At 37.0% G+C, this 21,984-nt stretch overlaps 1 protein-coding gene across 1 annotated transcript in view; it reads left to right on the top strand.

Annotated features, from left to right (window-relative positions):
- Positions 1–415: 415 nt before the first annotated feature.
- LOC145677476 (dipeptidase 1-like) overlaps positions 416–21,984 on the top strand; it is a gene marked incomplete at both ends in the record, with an annotated part of 59,911 nt that continues 38,342 nt past the window's right edge. Inside the window, 2 exons of the mRNA XM_081747954.1 lie at positions 416–572; positions 14,728–14,857. Coding sequence (XP_081604080.1) covers positions 416–572; positions 14,728–14,857 — 287 coding nt within the window. The remainder of the gene's footprint in view (positions 573–14,727; positions 14,858–21,984) is intronic.

The following is a 21,984-nucleotide window of genomic DNA, read 5'->3' as shown; positions in this document are numbered from 1 at the left end:
ACAATAACAATCGTAAAAATTACCCGACGTCAAAAATTACCCGGCTTCATCCGTCAACTAAACCCGTCAACTAAATGAAATTGTTCTTACATGACACCATATTTTATATCAATGCTTATGGCTTAGGAGTTTACTGACTCAATACTCAATGTATGTGTTCTTTGTAGATACGAAGACACGACGTTACCTTACTTAATTCCTAGTTGATAGAAAGAACCAATGAAGCCATGTTGTCTGGGAAAGAATAACTTCACATACGCCTACAGAGAGTCTTTAAAATTAACACAATATTGAAAACATAGTTTTATTACTTGTAGAGTGATTTTGACATTTATTTCCTTGAATAAAAAGTTTCCTCACTTTTTGTAAGATTTACAGTAGAATAACAAGACAAATATTTTGTTTTATTTTTCAGTCACAATGATCTGCCTTGGAACATCCGCAACTTCGTCCACAATCAACTTCGAAAGTTTAATTTTTCTACCGACCTCCGACAGGTGGAGCCATGGTCCAGAAGTTCCTGGTCACAGACTGACCTTCCTCGACTTCAGAAGGGAATGGTTGGAGCACAAGTTAGTATCCACCAACTTCATTTCTTCTTTTATCTGTAAACAATAAAATCTTAAATAAATTTAATCATTTAGTGTAATTTTACACAGTTAATCGGTTAATAAAGGAAAATTAAAATCTTTAGTTAGAAATGGGTGAATTGATTTGTCGGAAGTAGGTAAGAGTGTTGGGTTGTTCAACAACGAAGGGGACTTTAGTATTATTGTTACACTGTTTTTCAGTAACATTGTATGCACATTATTCCTATGATGCAATTTAAGAACAAAATTGAAACAACATTCTAAAACATTATTAGCTTTGAACGCAAAAAAATCATTAGCTTTGATATATTTCATTGAGATGAGTGAAATACAAGGGAAGTAAAAAAAATAAGGGACTAACAATTTCTTGCACTAAGATATGGTAACACTGCTAGTATCCAGGCGCTGAATTAGTGTCGTCTGCAACACTTCTATGCACCATGCCACTCTTACCAACCGAGCGAAGTAGCTCAAGTGGTAGAGCGTTGGCTTCGCATTCGCGAGGTCACGGGTTCGATTCCCGCTGCCGACTATTCTAACTGGGGTTTTGCATGGTTTTTCTCAATCCTACCAGGAAAATGTCGGGATGGTACAGTCCGCAGCAAAAAAACTTGCAACATGAGCATATAAGTTTATTGTGAAACTACGCTTAACAGAACAGAGAATCAACATAACGTCTAAGTGGCACGAATCACGCCAGGATAAACTTCGGCGTCCTTCCCTGCACGCTTATTTTGGAGCAAAAGACTTCGTCGTTTCACTGTAGGCTTTTTGCTGCGGACTGTACCAACTAAAATAAACCCTGGCCGATACCTTCCCAAATCCTTTCCGTTGTTGTTTTTAGATATCCAGTATAAAATGGCCTCTGAGCTGTATCTGGTGATTGTTATATAAATAAATAAATTATTCCCGCGTTAGTCGTTGGAGTGCAGAAGACTACATGACAGCTCGATTGTTAAGCTGCTCCAAGGAGAAAATGAGGGTAGTGATTCGCTTTTGTTTGCGGAAGGTGTTAAACCTGTGGAAATTATTTGTCGAATGTAAGCGCACTATGGTGACAGCTGTTTATCGCGAAACATAAGGCACAAAGGTTGGACATTTCTCGTAAACATTTGGCCCGTTATCGTCGCGAGAGAGATGGATTTTTACAGCAAATCGTTACTGTACATGAAACTTGGATAGACCATCAGGCACCAGAAAGTAAGGCTGCGAGCATGGTTTGGAAACATTCATCATCACCAGAAGTTAACAAATTTAAATGTTAACCATCAGCTAGTCATTGATGCGATGCAAAATTGGTGACACGTGCAACGAAAAACCTTTTTACAGATGGAATCAAAAAAACTTGTGAAACGTGGGGAAAAGAGCGTTGAAGTACAGGGAAATTAATGTTATGTAGAGAAGTAATGTATATTTCAGTTTTCTATCATTACTATCATTAAAATAAATGTACCTTTTTCCAGGTCCCTTTACTTTCTGACTTCTCCTCGTAATATAGATATTGTGAATTCTTATTTTTAATTTTAAACTCTTGGTCACTCTTTAGTGTTAACTTACAATTTCTCCATATATTGTCAAAATTTGATGCCAATCAAGAATAAAATAACTATTAATACATGAACGTATTTAATACGGTGGATTGGGTTTCTGTGAAAGTTGATTAAATGACATGGTATCAAATGACGAACTCTCCTTATGTCAATAATTCGACATTTACCGACACGACAGAGGCTCCAAAAGGGGCGGAATAGTCGTATGTATAAAGAACAAATTTCAAAGTAGACACAGCTCAGATCTTCAAAGTGACCTTAAAATAATCTGGATTGAAGTAGATGTAACTGAAACAAAAAAAAAAAAAAAAAAACGGTTGACCCTATCTGTCCTAGAAGTAGGGTTACCAACTGTTGAAAATGAAAATACTGAAAACCCTCCTGGAGTACGTATGCTCTTAAGATTATGACGTCATCGTTCGTCAAAAATGTGAACAACATGTCTGGTTACTTCACATAAAATTGAGCGATTCAGAGTTCCAATTTAATAACTTTAAATAATTTTGAAGTATTTATTAAACTTAATTATTCCAGTTTTGGTTGAGTCGGTACATGCAATTTTTATAGTCTACCATCAATAATAAATGGCATTTAAAACACACTCTTAAAAATTTCCTTGCTCAGAAATGAGAAAAATGCATGTTCAAAACCAAATAAGTAATGTTTACTAATATTTGAGGAATAATGTCTCATTATTTCGAAATGTGTTTTCATTTGTGAGCTCAAGTCAAATTTTCAGGTTCCCATTTATGAGATTTTCTCACTTCTTAAAAATAAGAATGGAATAGTGCGTGATTTGCAATATCGTAGATGATTAAAAAATAACGGTAACAATCTTACCGAAATAATATTACTATGTTTTACTAGGGAGTAATATTGCTAGGGCTTAATTACTATTCAGAAAACGAGATAAAGGATTTCAGCTGTAGCAGAGTGCGAATGGATATAAGTACGCAGTAGGTGATGCAGCTGAGGTGGCGTATGGATACAGGTCATGTGACAGCGGCGAGGAGCAGCATACATATCAACTTTCGAATGTAAGTTTGGGTGAATTGCAAAAATACTACCATAGACTAAAAGTTACTGTAGTATATTCGTTAGGGTGTAGAACGCTCACCGCTCCCCCCCCCTCATACAGGTTATATACGCTATAGCAGTCAGGTTGGCTCTTTTATGTATCAAAGCTAAGTACTCAATTTACATGATAAGGAGTGCAGCAATAACAAGTGAAGGCGGGTTAGAGACCCGTAGGGCACGTTGTTTTCTATATTACAATAGAACGGGGAGGCGTGTCAATGTTTTACACCCTTCACCATTCGTTATAATGTGAAAAATAGCATATGTATGGAAACAAAGAATATATATGTCATCTGTGTAGTTAGAAACAGTGTTACAAAACAACGTGCGATTCATTATATAATTGTAATACAAAGGTACTTTGTACTGATCATCGAGCATAGATTGGCGCCTCCTTTTTCTCACCACCATTAATCGTTTTAATGACACACGCTTGCAGGTTATTTGTGGCGAAGTACTGTACGCATTTGCTCTTAATTTAACGTAGAGGCAGCGGTAGCTCAGTGGTAGAGCGTTAACCTCTGGTGGGATGAGGCCCTTGCTTTGATCCCAGGATTTCCAGCTCTCGGCAAGTGGGCTTTCTGGTGGATAAACACAGTGTGCATGGATTTTCTCTTCCCACTTTCTTCATTCCACTATATTTTTCATTCTCATCATCATCGTCTCCTTTAGCCTACCCAACACAACTGTGGGAAATAAAACTCAAAGATTTCATTTATTTTTTAATCCAATGTCCCACGATTGTGCTCCAAGGCTAAGAGAGAAGTGAAAGAGATGGATAATAATGATGTAATGAAAATGTGGAAGTACGTTTCTTGGCAGTTTTTGCATGGGTTTGTGACCTTGTTTCCAAATCTGAATTGAATCCTTCGCAGTGGGGTTTCAGTACATGTATGAGGGGAAGAAACTGTCGCATGTCGCTGCCGTAATGAAGAAGGTGGTAGGTAGGGGTGAGTCCTGAGTCATTTTACTGCGATGACTCAGTGGTAGAACTAGCCTCCGATACATGGGGTCCCTAGTTTGATTCCACCTCCGTCAAGTGAACAGCGTGAGTAAACATCTTATGTGTGTTTTCTCGGGATTCCTCACTTTCTTCATTACCGCATGTTTGCTCATTATCATCATAACGTCTCCCTGAGCTTCGTAGCAGAAGCGTGGGACGTTACACTCCAGCAGAATTTGTTGCCGTTATTCTGAAGTAGACGGATAATACTTGAATCTGATTTATCAAGAAGTTGCTATAATATTAGGAGAAACGGGAGAATCTTGAGTAAACCACGCCGATGAAAAAGAAAAGTCTTGAGAAAGTGAATGATAAAAAGGAAAATGTTTAACTATCTGATGCAGTAGGAATAAGTAACGCACCTAAAATACAAGTCATCGTGGTATTCATGTAATTTTCTTGAGTTGAAGTGAAGATTTAAATGTGTTATGTTTTAAACATATCTATAACTGTAGGTGTTCATTTAATATAAATTCTGGATGTACTAAGAATTTGATTTTTTTTTTTTTTGCATATTTATATTTTGTTTATATCAATGTTCGAAATGGAAAAAAAGCAGGGGCGGTATGTTTTATTATGATTTTCACTCAACATACCAACTATTTAGATATTGTCTTGATCACTGAAAAACCAGAGACGGTATGTCCTGATTACAAAAAAAAAAAAAAAAAAAAAAAACAGGCGGTATGGCATACCACCGCATACCATCTCACTTCGACCACTGGTTTTTATCCTTTTCCGTCTTCTCGTATTTGAGAACCCCGTTTCTGTGCACCGTTTCTCGCTTTTGAGGAAGATATTTCTCAAATCTTTTTGAGAAATGTCTTTCTCAAAATTGGGGTTATACGTCTCATTTCCTCAAATGTTACTTTCTCAATTTTAAGAAAAAAAATTTTTTTTCTCAAATTTGAGAAAGCATTTGCACCCTCAGAAATGAGACATAAATCGTCACATTTGAGTCATTATTTCTCAAAATGATTTGAGAAAATCGAAATCTCACTTTTAAGAATGTATTACTCGGTGCACAGGTAAGAAACGGATGTTCTCAAATACGAGAAATTTTTTCTCGAATTTAAGAAACCATTTTTAACAGTGCAGAAAAGCAAATATAATTGGCAATATAATTATTGCATGCACAAAATATACTTAAGTCTTAACAGTTTGGCAGGGGTTGGTAATGTCTCGTAATACCTACATACTTTTACTGGATTTGGATACATTATTTAATTGGAAGATGTACGGTAGCTCAGCATGAAGTAGTATTAGCTTCACTTCTGAAAATATATAGCTCAGCCTGAAGTAGTATTAGCTGCGCTTCTGAAAATATATACTCAGCATGAAGTAGTATTAGCTGCGCTTCTGAAAATATAATTACTTTTGTAGATCTTTAGCAGTTTTGATAAGTTCAGTAAATTTTTCTGCCTTCAATTCTTCAGCAAATTTCGCGCACGTTAGATCGATATCAAAGCGAAACATAAACTCTGCTTTAACAATATTTATCGACAAATGATTCCTTTCGTCGCTCTAAAATGATCGGAATAGAACAGAGAATAGGACTAGTAAGAGGGAAAATTGCTGGACAATTAACGTCCGGTTTTGAGGTCGTACGGGGCATCGAACAAGGAGATCAAAACCGAATTGTCCGGTAAAACACTGAAGGTTTGACAACCATACCTAGAAGTCTGTCGTGACTCTGTTGCAGCAGTAATTCCCAACGTTGACTTAATTTTTTTATGGCGATTTTAATTTATTTATAGACTGGCTTACAAACTAACAGTCGTTACAAAGTGCGCAGAAAATTACTGGTTCATGGACACTTGTACTCACGCGTTGCGATTAAAACAATACAACAATGTAACAACATTGTGAATACAACAATGTAAAATAATACAACTTCAACATTTCGTTTTTTTTATAACAAAATAGTAGGTTGGAAACCCTTCGAGACCCTTCCGTCTAAGGCTCACCAGCTCGCTAGACAGCCTTACGTTCTATGCTGCTCAGGGAGCGATGCTATTATCGCTGGTGATAGCACGCACTGTTGGGAAGGTGCGAGGGCTCGCCTCTGGGAGCTTAGTTTTAGCGCTGAAGGCATCTATTAATGTTAATATGTTATAAAATGATTTTCTTAACACAGAATAAGAAGTTTCTGTACAGAATTATGTATTTCTATTAGTGATACCTTGTTCAATTTAGATATGTACTCTCAGGAGATACTCAGAGTCACTGTTTTATTTTTATCCTACATGGAGCCTGGACTATAATAGCTCGTAGAATGTAAGTCTGATGCATTATATATATATATATATATCTATATATATATCTATATATATATCTATATATATCTATATATATATATATATATATATATATATATATATATATATATATATATATATATATATATATATATATATATATATATATATAATTTACCAAACGCTACCGTAAGGATAAAATAGTTGAGTTTTCCATTTCATAGAATCAGTGGGATATTTACAATTTTGTCTCAGGGAATTTTGCTTTTTCGGGAGGGGCTTTGCTAACTTTATTCCTCGAAATGTAAAAATTCTGCAATATACGGGTTTGTCCGGGAAGTAATAGGACTGATTTTATTCCGCCATGACTGTACTTCGGAGCGTGCCCGCACCGACTGAATCCGGAAGAGGGCGTTCCTAGCTAACGAACGAGCGGCTAGTCAGTTGTCTCCGAGCACACGGAGAGTCAGGACAGGCTTTTTCGCGCGACGTGTTTCTGTGAGTGGTGCAAGCCTTAAATGCAGCGTTCGTTAAAGCAGAGGTACGCGATTAAATTCTGTGTTAAACTCGATAATCTGTGACAGAGACGTTTGATATGATCAAGCAGGCTTACCCAGATGATGCTTTAGCAAGAAGTGGTGTGTTTGGGTGGCACAAGGCTTTTTCGGAGGGCCGGGAAGAGGTCGCCGATGAAGACCGTGCTGAAAGACCTTCGACTTCGACAAACACCGACAATGTGATTCGTGTGCGCGAAGTTTTGAACTCAGACCGTCGACTAAGTATTCGTTTAATTGCCCATATGTTAAATTTACCAAAAACTGTGGTTCATGAAATTGTGTCGGAGCATTTGAGCATGCGCAAGGTGTGTGCGAAGTTTGTCCCAAAAGTGCTCACTGACGACCAGAAATTGCGGCGAGTGGAATTGTGCCAAGAAAATTTGAACATGTGTGAAAGTGACCCCCAATTTTTGAATAACGTAATCACAGGTGACGAATCATGGATCTTTAAGTATGATCCCGAGACAAAGAGGCAATCTTCCGAGTGGCACATGCCGGCGTCTCCTCGCCCAAAAAAGGGAAGAATGAGGAAATCCAAAGTGAAAACGATGCTCATTGTCTTTTTTGACATCAAAGACATCGTCCACCATGAATTTGTTCCTCCTGGACAAACCGTCAACGCCAAGTTTTACGTGGAAGTGCTCAAGAGACTCAAACGAAGGGTCAATCGGGTCCGACCAGACATCGGACCCGACTGGAAGCTGCACCACGACAACGACCCGGCTCACACCGCCTTTCTCGTGAACAGCTACCTGACCAAGGCCGGCATCCCAACGCTTCCGCAGCCGCCCTACAGCCCAGATGTGCCCCCCCGGACTTCTTTCTGTTTCCTCGCCTGAAACGCCCGATGAAAGGCAAGCATTTTGAGACGACAGAGGGGATCCAAGCAGCTTGCACCGCGGCTCTTAAGGCTGTTCCGGAGAATGACTTCCGTGACGCCTTCAATGCTTGGAAATCGCGCTGACAGTGCTGCATCGACGCAGAAGGAGCCTATTTTGAAAGTTTTTAAAGAATTGTAACGATTGGCTCAATAATTCTTTTAAAATCGACTCAGTCCTATTACTTTCGGGACAAACCCTGTATATAAAAGAATAAAAAGTTGCGATAAAATCTCAGTGAGTGCTTAAGCCCGGAAGCCACCCCCTTGTCACTGCATAGAATACAATATTAAATATCTTGGGTTGATTCAAATGAAATTCCTTCTGAACATTAACATTTCTAGTGAAGTCATTATCACGTGATACATTAATTAAATGCAGTATTGTACTTACTTGGAGTAAGTAAATAAAGTAAGTGGAAGGTACAAGTAACAAACGTTTATCCAAGAAATTTGACAGCTAACTGTAAGAATGTACTTACTATTTCTCTCCCTCCATTTTCAAATATGAAGGAAATGAAAACAGCAAATGAGGAGGAAATTCCCTTCATTCCCCCTGCAAATCCTAGACAGAAGAAAATATGAACTGCACTTCAAAATATTTATAGCGGAGCTAAATGGGAATATTCCATTAATACACATTGCATGTTTTCCCTATGGAAGTTTTCCCCACAACAACAAAAAACTACTATGTCTACATGCAGATAAATTTAACTCTAAACAATCTTAGAAATACAGCTAAGAAAGTTCTTTAAAATAAATAGATTTGGTAGTTTCTTTTGTTTCACTCAACGAGGAAAATAGAATTGTGAGTATAATTTTAAACATTTTATGATACATTAAATGTTATTTGTGTTATTAGTTTATCGGACCTACACTACTTGTGGAATTACACTTCGCCACTGCAAAACAAGACAGTCAAGCAACCTACACTATGTTATTTCTTACCTTCAGCAACCGGACATTGTACCAAAATTGACTTATTTACCTTCAAACTATGACTCTTTACATGTTTTCTTTCCACAGTGAAATACAACATAAAAACGGGAAGTAAAACCAATTTTCTGTTCGTCAATAGCGTCATGGTTCCTGGGACGAAATGTGCCGTACATTAGATTTTTTTCTCTTGTGTTTGTTAGAGGAAGATTCGGAAGGTAACATTCCTGACTTGATTTTTGATATCTTTAGGGATCTTCTGAAGACTTATACCAATGAGGAAAATCAATAAGTCAACCAAGTCTTCAGCTTGGTTTGATGACGAAATCAAGTAAGCACTAAGAAGCCAACAAAGTACGTGGAAATCTGGAAACGTTTTCCAAGTGAACTTACTTTTCAGAATTTCATGAACATTAGAAGGTATTCAAACTAGACCTCTATATCCTAACGCGAAAGTACAAAGAGTATATGGACAATATTACAACTGAAACTACGCCTAGAAAATCAACGACACTTCTCGTTATTGATAAACTCTAGCAGGAAAACAACTCACTTTGTATCTAAGGTTATTTGTAACAACAAAACTGCAGTTGGTGAAGCCAGATCGGACCTATATATAGGAACAGAAATTCCATACGATTGTCTTCCATTTTAAAACACCATCGACTACCTAGTCTCAACCGTAGATGTTAGCAAATCAGGGATTCATACGCCTGTTTCCATGGTAACGTTACATTAAAATATATGCGAACTTCAATCCACCTATTTTTTAATAATCATCGAATTCTGAGTGAATAACTATGAAAATAAGTATTCCAATAAACGAAACACACTATTTAGAATACGAGAATACTACAAAGTTCACAAAATTTAGAAGAATCTCCCTCAGTATATGCTTTCCCATGGGTAACAAACTTGATCATTAGGTAGTATTACTACATCCACATATAAGCTAGTTAAGTGACGACACGAATAACCAATTGACGTAAACAAAAACTTGGAAAAATTAAATAATTATTTAAATATACAAAATTAACAACAAAATATGATAATATTATTTAAAATTAAGTAATTTAAAATTATTTATAATATTACTGAAGTAAAAATTAAACATCAGATTCCTACATACTTACTCTCTTCTGCAATAAATATAAGGTAGTTCTGGAACTTTACATTGAAAAGAGACCAACAGTGATCAGTGCTTCGCGTGGAGATTTGCTCTGAAATTATTTCGCCCTCCAATCAAAAGTAAACGACGAGGACATCTAATTTCATGTGTTTCGTTTCTTCTTGACAATGTCCCACCCAGGCTCGTAGCCAGGATTTCGTGAATGGCGGGGTCCGTGACATGAAATACTGTGGTCATCACAAAAGGGGCTCGATCACTCTAAACTATTTTACTGGAACATATATTGGTTCGTTTAGTCAGGATTTCGTAACGGGGGGGGGGTTACATGAAATTCTGAATGCCCAGGAGCTCGATCAATCTAAACTACTTTACTATCAACATATATTGGTTTGTTACGACAATAAAATGAGGATATGTAGGCGTCCCTTCCTGTTAACCACGGAGGTCTCGGCATTCGTCGCGCCATGGATCTGGCTATTTCATCCTTTCCTTTCTGTCTTCATTCTATGGCACTAAGCCATTGATCGAGACCATTCTCCAACAAGATCTTAGCCTAGTATCGGATTCGGATGTCAACGATAGCATTGCTAAGTGGTCATCTATAGTGGGATCAGATCCCCCTGACCTTGATAAGAGAGGACTACAATCCTCTTGGGACGATCCTCTTATAAATCATCACTTTTCAGCTCTACTTCAGTCATCTGATAACCCAGAAGATAAGGCCAGACTTCTAGCTACATCATCTCCAGAAGCAGGAGCTTGGCTCCATGCTATCCCGTCACCTTCTTTAGGATTACATCTTCCCAATGACAGTTTTCGAATTGCCAGCGCACTGCGTTTGGGAGCAGATGTTTGCGAGCAACACAGATGTCCTGCATGTAGAAGTGCCGTAGACAAGAAGGGCCTTCATGGACTCTCCTGTGCCAGTAGTGCGGGCAGACATTCACGTCACTCCAGCGTCAACGACATTATCATGAGGGCACTAATTTCAGCAGGCGTTCCTTCTATATGTGAACCGTTGGGATGCAGTCGTGCAGACGGCAAGAGGCCAGATGGTATGACCCTAATACCGTGGAAGAAAGGAAAAGCACTTCTATGGGATTTTACTTGTTCCGACACCTTTGCCCCTTCAAATCTGCATTCTTCCTCAGCACAAGCTGGCAACGTGGCTGCTCGCCGGGAAACAGAAAAGCGCAGGAAATATAGCAATTTACTCGACAAATATCATTTTGTCGCTATAGCTGTCGAATCGGGTGGTTCATGGGCTCCCGAAGGCCTTAACTTTATAAAAGAAGTTGGTCACCGTATTTATTTATCGTCAGGAGACGCTAGAGCAACCTCTTTTCTACTGCAACGCATCAGTATGGCAGTACAAATAGGGAATGTTGCGTCAGTTTTGGGAACGCTACCCTCTGGTAAGGAACTGGAGGAGATCTTTTGTCTGTAATCTCGGCGAAGGTTTGAGGATGATGTTGCGAGGCTTATCACAATAACATGTATTAGTGGATAATTAAAAAAAGAAAAAAGAAAAAAAATACGTAGAATAGTGGAAGGCGATTTGTTATCGTGGTTCGAAATCTTGCTGTACAACTGTCTTCTAATTAATGTCAAATAATTGTCTCTTAATTCGTGCTATTTTAATCTAAATTTTCATATTCTATGGTGTGTAGCAAAACTTAAATGCATAAATTGTGTTAATAACGGTTTCGGATATCTAACATATCCTTCTTCAGACAATAGCGAAAATATATATATATATATATATATATATATATATATATATATATATATATATATATATATTGATGTTTCAATGAGAAGATGGCTTTTATATTGACAATTCTTGAAAACCTTTATTACATGCAGAATAATTAAATAATACTAAATATTATTGAATAGTATTTGATCACACACTTCTACACCTAGCACTCCATTTTCGACAACGACAAACACATTCAATGTTACCAGAACACAGAAGAGGAACTGGAGACCACAGTTTAGCACTATAAATTTTTAAAAAGAAAGAAGTCCGTCTAAGTTCAATATCTTAGGCAAATCTTTTCAGAATTAGTGATAAAAAATTGAAAGAAGAATATCATCCCAGCGAAGAAATATAAAGGGAAATAGAACGAATTTACTAAATAAACTTAGAAAGCAAATCGCTGTCCATCACCATGTTTATACTACTTATTTTAAGTAAAAAATTTCATCCAGCTCTTGTGCTGATGGGAAGGATTTTAAAATGCTGACTGCATTTCCTCTCTGTATTGCTAGGCTTAGTCGTTGTATTAAATAGTGTTTGCTTCTTGGGTCGCAGAATAATTGTTTTTATCGCAAATTGATCAATAAAATAATTTTCAACAATGTTGGCAAGTATTTTAGTAAACTATGAAGAAATTTCGAGCAAAATAATAATTAAAAAAAAATATTGAAAAAGATTTTGCAATATTTACGTCCTCCTGTTTATTCAAATATAATAATTTTCCTTTCGTTATGACCTCAATTATTATAAAAAGTACATACTGAATACTGTCTTGTAAACTATCTTCTAATATAAATAAAATAAAGAGTTTGTTTGTTTGTGTGTTTGTCTGCCTGTCTGTCTGTCTCTCTGTGTGCGGCCTGGAGACCAGACGAGTGGACCGAGAGTTACCAAATTTTGGTCAGGGGTACCTTGGTCCTGGTCCCAGATCAAGACGAAGCGTTTTTTCCAAATTTCGAAACAGTGGGGTCTCAGGGGGGTGTTTACCGGAACCGGCTTGGGAACCACACAAATTGACCGAAAGTTAGCAAATTGTAGTCACGAATACCTTGGTCCAGGCTCCAGACCAGAGTTAAACGTTTTTGTCGAAATTCGAAGCAGGGGGGTCTCAGGGGGGCGTTTACCGGGACATGTAAAGTAGTAGAAAATGACCGATATTTATTTATTTATTTAACAATCACCAAACACAGCTCAGAGGATATTTTACATTGAATATCCAACAACCCACGTAGCACAAGTACGTCCACGGGATGTCCGAGACTGAGCCCGCAACGGACGACGGGACATCCCGGCATTATCCGAATGTGCTCCCGGGACATCCACAGGATTTCCGCGGGAGATCCAGATGTCCGCTAATATCCCGTTATACAGGATATTCAATGGGACCACGAAGGGATGCCTATTGGTTTTTCCTCGGACCCCCTGTCCCATCTGGGACGTCCCGTGCACATCCTACATGGGAATCCTCCAGGACGTCCCATGCAGGACGTCCATAGGATGTCTTCTCATTGTCCCGATAATCCCGGGAATGGAATGGGATGATTGGAATCAAAATGGGACATCCCAGGGACGTAGTGTGCTATGTGGGAACATTAACAATGGAAAGGATTTGGGAAGGTATCGGCCAGGGCCTATTAGTAGGTGCCATCCCGGCACTTGCCTGGTAGGACTGAGGGAAACCCTGGAAAACCTCAGTCAGGATGTAGGCAGCAGGATTCGAAGCCACGACCTCCCAAATGCGAAGCCAACGCTCTACCACTTGAGCTATTAGTGTCGAATTCATATTTTTGCGGTCGCTGAAATCAATGGTGACACTTCCATTAGCGATGACTTGAAAGTATGCTGGCCGGGAGTCAGCGGGGGGTGGAAACCGAGACATGTAAAAAAAACTAGCCCAAAATGACCGATGTTAGTATCAAATCCATAGTTTTCGCGGTCGCTGAGATGAATGGTGATACTCACACAGGCGTTGACGTCCAAATACAGCCCCTGTGCGAAGCATGTGTATATTCAACTAGTTTTACAATATATGCGTTCCTTTCTCTGTTGAATCAAATGCTAACGGAACTTTCTTTCAACATAGCTTTTTGTTTTTATTATTCCGTCAACTACTCTCGGTTCCCAATGACAGGTTAAAGAAGCAACAGAAAATTGTCCTTGAAATATCATGTTTGACACTGCAAGGATGCGATGACGAAAAGTTATGATTAAAAATGTCCACGCTGTTACACAACGGCACTTATGCTTTCGAAAGCTTGAAATCTCCCTGACTAGTAGCAGGAATTCTGAGAATTCCATAACTTTTCTTGAAATTTCAAATTTCCTGACTCTTCCAGGATACCTCGCTTACCTCGTCACTATGTTGTAAGTAATACAAATCTCCTCATAAGAAAGAGTAAGCAAAAGTGTCCTGTAGCTTTTTTTTTTTAATTTTTAACGCTGATCCTTCTTTTTGTCATTTCATTTTGTTTTATCCTTCCTTAATTTTTTCATTTCTGGTCTCGAAGGGGGGGGGGTCCGGACCCCCCTTTGGCTACGTGCCTGTCCCACCTCATACTGCTAGTTTAACAGTGTCTACAATGTAGAATATCAAACTGTAGTTGCTCTCAAACCCGCCATATTAGATCTATATTGCAGTGAATTTCATGATTTCGGATAGCTCAAAGAAGTGACGGGACGCAAGTTTCCGAGACGATGAAGAGGTGGAAACCACTCTGCACGACGGGCTACAGATCACAGCCAGATTTCTTTTCCCGAGAATGCGCGTACTTCCAAAGAACTTAAATACTTACATTGCACCACCATGAAGACTGCGCCAAAAACAACGAGTATTTTGTCTTTATTTCATTGTATCAATTGAAAAAAAAGAAAGTTTTCATTGTCGTAGTTTGTTGAACCTGCCTGTTACAAGATGATGTTAAGTACAATGTAGAAAATAGTTACTAATAAAACCTTAAATAATGGTTCTTTATCTTTTGTATGTTTTAGTTTTGGTCTGCGTACGTTCCATGCGAGGCTCAATACAAAGACGCCGTCCAGTTAACTTTGGAGCAAATCAACGTAATCAAGCGTCTCGTCAGTAGTTACTACTTTCTAGAGTTGGCTACAACTGTTGCTGGTAAGTACATTAACAATACAAAATGTGCTTCGTTTTATAACCACTGTTCTTTAATAAACTAATGCATCTCTCTTAGCAGTGGCGGATCTAGAAAGTAAAAGCTAGGGGGGTCTGTCAGAATTGAGACTATGGTAAGCATATCATGAGTTTACCATAAACTTTCAACTCATACATAACCAGGGCCGGATTTAGGGGTGTAAAGGTGTAAATATACACTATCTAAAACGAGAAGCTAGCAGTGAAAATTCAAACAATTTCCGAAACTTTTTGCCATCATGTTTTCGTTTGGGACTTAAAAGAAAATTGAGTTTTGCAAAAGCAATAGTTTAAGTCGATTTTGTAAAAGTTGACGGAAAAGGATTCACCAAGCAAAAGAATATAACATTTGTCAAGTAGGAAAGACAACAGAAGCCAGGAGAAGACAAGAACATTTTTTCCTGCATAACACTTGCAACCCTCTTGGAAATACGCCCCCCGTTCTATGCATGTGTTGTCAGGGCAGTAGCGTACACAGGAATTTATTTCGAGGGGGTCTAAACTCAATATGAGAGTATTTTATATTAAAATTCCTAAAATTGCCCCTAAAATTAGGCTAAATTTACACAAAAGTCGAAATTTTGGGGGTTTGGACCCCCAGGACACACCCTCTGCGTACGCCCCTGTGTCAGGGGTAAAGAATATTGTCACATGTCACTTTGAAGAGTTTCAGTGTGATTGGTTACTTAGGTAGATATTGGTGCACCCCCCTCAGGCAATCCTGCAGCCGGCCCTGTATATAACTAATATCTTTAATTATTTTTTTCACTCAAAAATGGGGGTCCTAGGTCCCTCGACCCCGGGCTAGATTCACCGCTGTCTCTTAGACATGCATGAGGAAATTAAGTTGAACGAAATTTCTATACATGGATGAAGTAATTTTGTGTATGATTGTGATGTAGACTAGATGCGATCATTTTTATACCTGTAGACCCGTGTCCATTATCAAACCATAACTAACAGCTCTATAGATTAGCAAATCATTAAATTTAATCTTTTGGAACAATTCTTATCCTTTAGATTCTACCCTATAGGAAATAAGTAAAGATAGAAGTGTCTTAACGAACGTACTCGCAGAGACGGAGAATTTTTCTGTGGTTCTAAAAAAACGATCAACAAACATATACAATAATAATAATAATAATAATAATAATAATAATAATAATAATAATAATAATAATAATACATGTTAGAAGAACTGTTACATTATTTGTAACTATAATTACAGTACGATGTCATGCATAAAAAAGAAACTCTAAAAACGTGATATTTGATAGACAATGCAGCCGAATAACGTAGCCAATACATTTTATCAGCCTAACGATCCGGTGTGCCAAGTGGGAGGCAATTTGCAAGTTGTAACCTGTCATTACCCTTTACTTCCTCCCCAATAATTGACCTTATCTTGCTAAATGCGTACGTTTTGACCTCGCAACTGTGTTGAGCACCTAAGAAAATCCTTTGATACCAAAAATGGAGCTTGTATCTTTAAAAACAATGTTACTTCAATCTTAAAAAAACTTTTCAATTTTGAATTTTTAATGCTCGTAACCGCAAAATGCTTGCGATCGAGGATTTCTTCGGTTGCCTAATTGTTTCATACGTAAAAAGGAATCGAATGAGCATAGTATCGATATGAACTGAGAGTGACACCCCACGACCTTTCCCAGTAAGTAAAGACAGAAGTACAAGGGGGCGCCACCTACCTTCAACTAAATCCACAATAATACTGTATAGTGATGTTATTATATATCCACACAACATTCGTTAACCATTTCATTGATTCATGTCGGAACAGGGGGACTGGCGGAAATTTCTGTAATCTTGTAATTTCCAATTTGTTATTATGAAAAATACTTATAATGTTAGGATTTGCTTAAGTTGGAAACGAGCGTAACAGCTTTTTAAAAAAATCCACGTTAGAAAGAGAAAAGAGAACAATTACTATAATATTCCAATTCTCGTTTTATATTTATTAAACTTCATTCTTCCCGTGCGAGAGACGGGCTCTTCTATTAGTATTTTAATGGAATACTGTAGGAGTTGGGATACCGTGGTTCCCATTAAAATTACATGTATTTCTGTTTAATTTATAGAATTGTGGGTATTTATTTCGCACAGTTGATTACTTGATAACAAGTGTACGTCAACATGTTTCAAGTTGTTTGTTTGTTTCGTACTTGATTAAGAACTAGGAACATTTAAGCAGCCATTCTGTTCCTTGTTAAATGGACTCTGTTCCTTCCTGTCGCCCACGTTCCCACGTAGCGTAGAATGTACTTTATGAAAAGCGCCTCTGTCAATTAACAGCATGGCTTCTTCAATCTACGTCAATTATCTTTCGAGTAAGAAGTTCATTTACTGACGCCTTCCTACGTTAGAATACAGGATACGACGGAGGTGAATACGAACTGCCTTTCAACGTTTACAATGCTCGCTCTTTCAATTAATTTTTTATCAACTAAAATTAACGTAAATAGACTTCACTTGCACGATTTATACGCATTGTAAATTTACAGTAAGTGACGCTCAAACGTACAGCCGTTCTCTTATTGCCTAAGCGTAATGAATTGCAAATATATATAATATGCGTTGATATTATAAAGACAAAATTTTTTATCAAGATAATAATTAATAGCAATAGCATCCAATCATTGTCTAAGCCAACTGTATTTTCTGCGTAACACTTCATTCTAATTTACCATTGATGTACTAGTTTTAACCAACTATCTTATTATTACGATAATTATGTAGTCATAGCAAATAATGCCGTGCTTCTTCTCAACTTATTCCAAGGATTTTACTGGATACAATAGAACGCAAAATAAGAATGGATCATAGTTCAATACTATCTAATATCTATACCAACTTACAACAAATAAAGTGTAATAGATACTCTAGCTCAAGGCTGCCTCATATTTAAATATTAAAAACCCACAGCTGGGTTTGGGATCAGGATCAGGATGTATTGGATTTTCATTTGTGTTTGATACAAATTTGTTTTCTTTAGTATATTTTAAATTCAAATGTGTTATTTATTATTATTATTATTATTATTATTATTATTATTATTATTATTATTATTATTATTATTATTATTATTATTATTATTATTATTATTATTATTATTATTATTTCTATATGGAGAAGCATAAGATCAAAAGAAATATACGTGAGAAAAGAAATATATTTTAAGGATTAACACTTCCTTCATCCTTCATCCCTCATTAATTTGTGTGAGCAAATTATTCTCTCTTCATATTTCAAATTAATTGATACTTTACTTATTCGGTTTTCCTATTTTCTTTTTAAAATTTATTAACGTTCCTTAATTTGTGGAAATTAACATCCATGATAAATTATTTTAATATTTATAACTCAAAGTTAACAGAAATCACATTAAATGTATATAGGATACATATTTACATGTTTACAAAGTATCTAATTAGATGGAAATCAACATTGAAAAATCGAAAGTCATGAAAATATCCCGTGGAAACATGCCCTTATGGGTCAGAGTAGAACAAAGTACTCGAAGAGGTCGATCGTTTCAAGTATCTGGGAAGCATTTTGACGAGAGACGCTTACTGCAAAAGAGAGATCAGTTTGATAATTGCCATAGCTAAAGAATCATTCAACAAGAAAAGATCACTCTTAACTAGCAGCCTTAATATTGGACTAAGGAAGAAGTAGGTCAAGTGATATATATGGAGTATTTTACTGTATGGTTCAGAGACTTCTTCATTACGGAAGTTAGAGAAGAAATATTTAAAGAGCTTCGAAATGTTATGTTGAAGGAAGATGGAGAAGATAAAATGGATATATATAGAGAAAGAGTAACAAACAAAGACGTTTTAAAATGGATAGGAGAGAAGAGGACGCTTCCAGCTACCATCCTTAGTAGATAGGCCAACTGGATTGGGCACATTTTGCGAAGAAACTGTCTTCATCATACTACCATAGAAGGAAAGATGGAAGGAAAGCGAGGAACAGGAAGAAGAAGAACACAAATAATGGATGATTTGAAAAATAGAAGAAAATATTGGGAGTTAAAAAAGGAAGCTGAAAATCGAAAGAATGGAAGAAACATTTCCAGGTCTAAACTGAAAATTAAGAAAAACAAAACAAAAAACTCTCATTAGTCCCAGGAGCTGCCAAAAGGCATAATAATAATAATAATAATAATAATAATAATAATAATAATAATAATAATAATAATAATAATAATAATAATAATAATAATAATAATAATACCTAATTAGATGTAAAGAATAAAACTGTACATTCAATTCATTAAAATCGCATTCATGCCTATAAAGACAAAAGAATAGTTTCCCATGGAATGAATGTACTGAGAAAGCAAAATGGAAAATGTATCTGGTAGTCTTAACGAATTTAACTTCATTCAAAAGATGTGAATGCGTATGTGTTTCCCATAGCGGAAAGCTTCAACTTAGTACATTTAATCCTGGTGAGTATCATAAAACATAGGCAAGTTCGATAGCTAATTACGTACGAAAAAACTTGAAGAAGCCTTTTACACAACGTTTTTGCTAATCCAACTTTCTTGCAAGGAAAGATGCCGAATTAGTGAAAGCTCTGGATTAGTCAGATTGCTTAAAACTTGTATTGATACTGTACTTAAGAGCAATTGCTTTCTAAGAAAATTCTCTTTTTAATTAATTCAATCTCAAACACCTTGAGCATGTTTGCTTTCGGATACCATGAGTAAGCTCACCAATTCAACGACAATTACTTTTCTTTACGTTTCGAAATTTCTACTACGAATTTAAAATTCCACCTACACCGTTGATAAAGAGTTACAACACTGTTTTTGGGGATAACAACAACGTAAAAGAAAATAGAGCAAAGGAAAATTAGTTTAAACGACTGGATTACTGAGAAGAAAGATTAGCAAGAGTGGAGGGAGTGATTTACGTGAGATTAAATCTAGGAAAGGAAACCTCGCTGCCAAAGTAAAAAGGGAATAGTTAGCCTTGACGTATATGCAACCACCATAACTAATGTGAAATGTTGGTTGCATAAGAAAATGGCAATATCTTTCTCTACGTCGTTCAATTGTGAGCATAGAGAGAGACCCTTGTGAACCTGGCCCCCCCACCTCTCGGTACAAACGATTTCCGCATATCAATAAAAAGTACTTCGTTTGTACCGGTTTGTACCGCAAATACTTTTGTTTGTACTGTACTGCAGAATGAGAAATTAAGAAAAAAAAGTGGGGTGGCCAAGTTCACGCAGACCCCCCACATTGTCCTAGAATCGATTTAATTGGCTCATTTGAAAGACTTTCGTTTGTACCGGATTGTACCGTAGTTTGTTTCGTTTGTACCGTTCTGGATTATGAAAAATTAACGAAACAAAATGGGGACCCAGATCAAACAGGCCCCCAAATCACGACTTGATCCACCGGGTACACATCATTTTTCTATGTCATATGAAAGTACGTGGTTAGTACAGAATTGTACCACAAAGTGTTTTATTTTAGCCATAATAGATTATGAAAAATTAAGAAAACAAAATTGGGGGGCTGTGTGAACCTGGCCCCCCACCACGTTGTACAAACGATTTAGATGGCTCATTTGAAAGATTTTCGTTTGTTCCGGATTGTAACGTAGTTTGTTTCGTTTGTACCGTTCTGGATTATGAAAAATTAACGTAACAAAATGGGGGCCCAGATCAAACAAGCCCCCAAATCATGACTTAATAGACCGGGTACACATCATTTTTGTATGTCATATGAAAGTACGTGGTTAGTACAGGATTGTACCACAAAGTGTTTTATTTTAGCCATAATAGATTACGAAAAATTAAGAAAACAAAATTGGGGGGCTGTGTGAACCTGGCCCCCCACCACTATGTACAAACGATTTAGTTGGCTCATTTGAAAGATTTTCGTTTGTACCGGATTGTACCGTAGTTTGTTTCGTTTGTACCGTTCTGGATTATGAAAAATTAACGAAACAAAATGGGGACCCAGATCAAACAAGCCCCCAAATCACGACTTAATACACCGGGTACACATCATTTTTGTATGTCATATGAAAGTACGTGGTTAGTACAGGATTGTACCACAAAGTGTTTTATTTTAGCCATAATAGATTATGAAAAATTAAGAAAACAAAATTGGGGGGCTGTGTGAACCTGGCCCCCCACCACTATGTACAAACGATTTAGTTGGCTCATTTGAAAGATTTTCGTTTGTACCGGATTGTACCGTAGTTTGTTTCGTTTGTACCGTTCTGGATTATGAAAAATTAACGAAACAAAATGGGGGCCCAGATCAAACAAGCCCCCAAATCACGACTTAATACACCGGGTACACATCATTTTTGTATGTCATATGAAAGTAGGTGGTTAGTACAGAATTGTACCACAAAGTGTTTTGTTTTAGCCATAATAGATTATGAAAAATTAAGAAAACAAAATTGGGGGGCTGTGTGAACCTGGCCCCCCACCACCACGTTGTACAAACGATTTAGTTGGCTCATTTGAAAGATTTTCGTTTGTACCGGATTGTACGGTAGTTTTTTCGCTTGTACCTTTTTGAGGAAAAGCTGACCCGGACAACACAATTTCTTTACAATTTGAATGAAATGGGACAAAAATTTGTACTAATTATGCACTAATTTGTACCATCAAAATCGAATTAGCACCCGCACCAATACTTAGAAGTTTGAATTTTTGATTGCGGGTCAAGCTGTCACGCATAACTTACTTTTCTCTCGAATAGTAATCAAAACGGTATCAAAAATTTGTAGGCAATATTTACCAATTTGTAGTCGCAAAATTTGAATATGTACGTACAACCACCAATTTTGAGAAATTTGGATTTAGGTTTGCGGGTTACACTGGCCCGCACAACTTATTTTTCATTAAAATTCAAATAAAAACGGTACCAAACATTTTTACCCTATATGTACAAATTTGTTCCCTCATCAATTTCGAAAAGATTGGATTTTTGATAACCGGTAGAGCAGAGTCGCACAACTTTTTTCTTTCCAATTCGAATCAAAATTAAACCATAAATTGGTACCCCATACTTACCAATTTGTACAACCAAAATAGAATTT

This window comes from Thermobia domestica, unplaced genomic scaffold (genome assembly GCF_964235325.1).
Source record: "Thermobia domestica unplaced genomic scaffold, izTheDome1.hap1.1 HAP1_SCAFFOLD_920, whole genome shotgun sequence".
NCBI classification, from domain to species: domain Eukaryota; kingdom Metazoa; phylum Arthropoda; class Insecta; order Zygentoma; family Lepismatidae; genus Thermobia; species Thermobia domestica.
The sequence above is the reverse complement of the archived record's forward strand: the minus strand, read 5'-3'. Positions and strand labels throughout refer to the sequence as shown.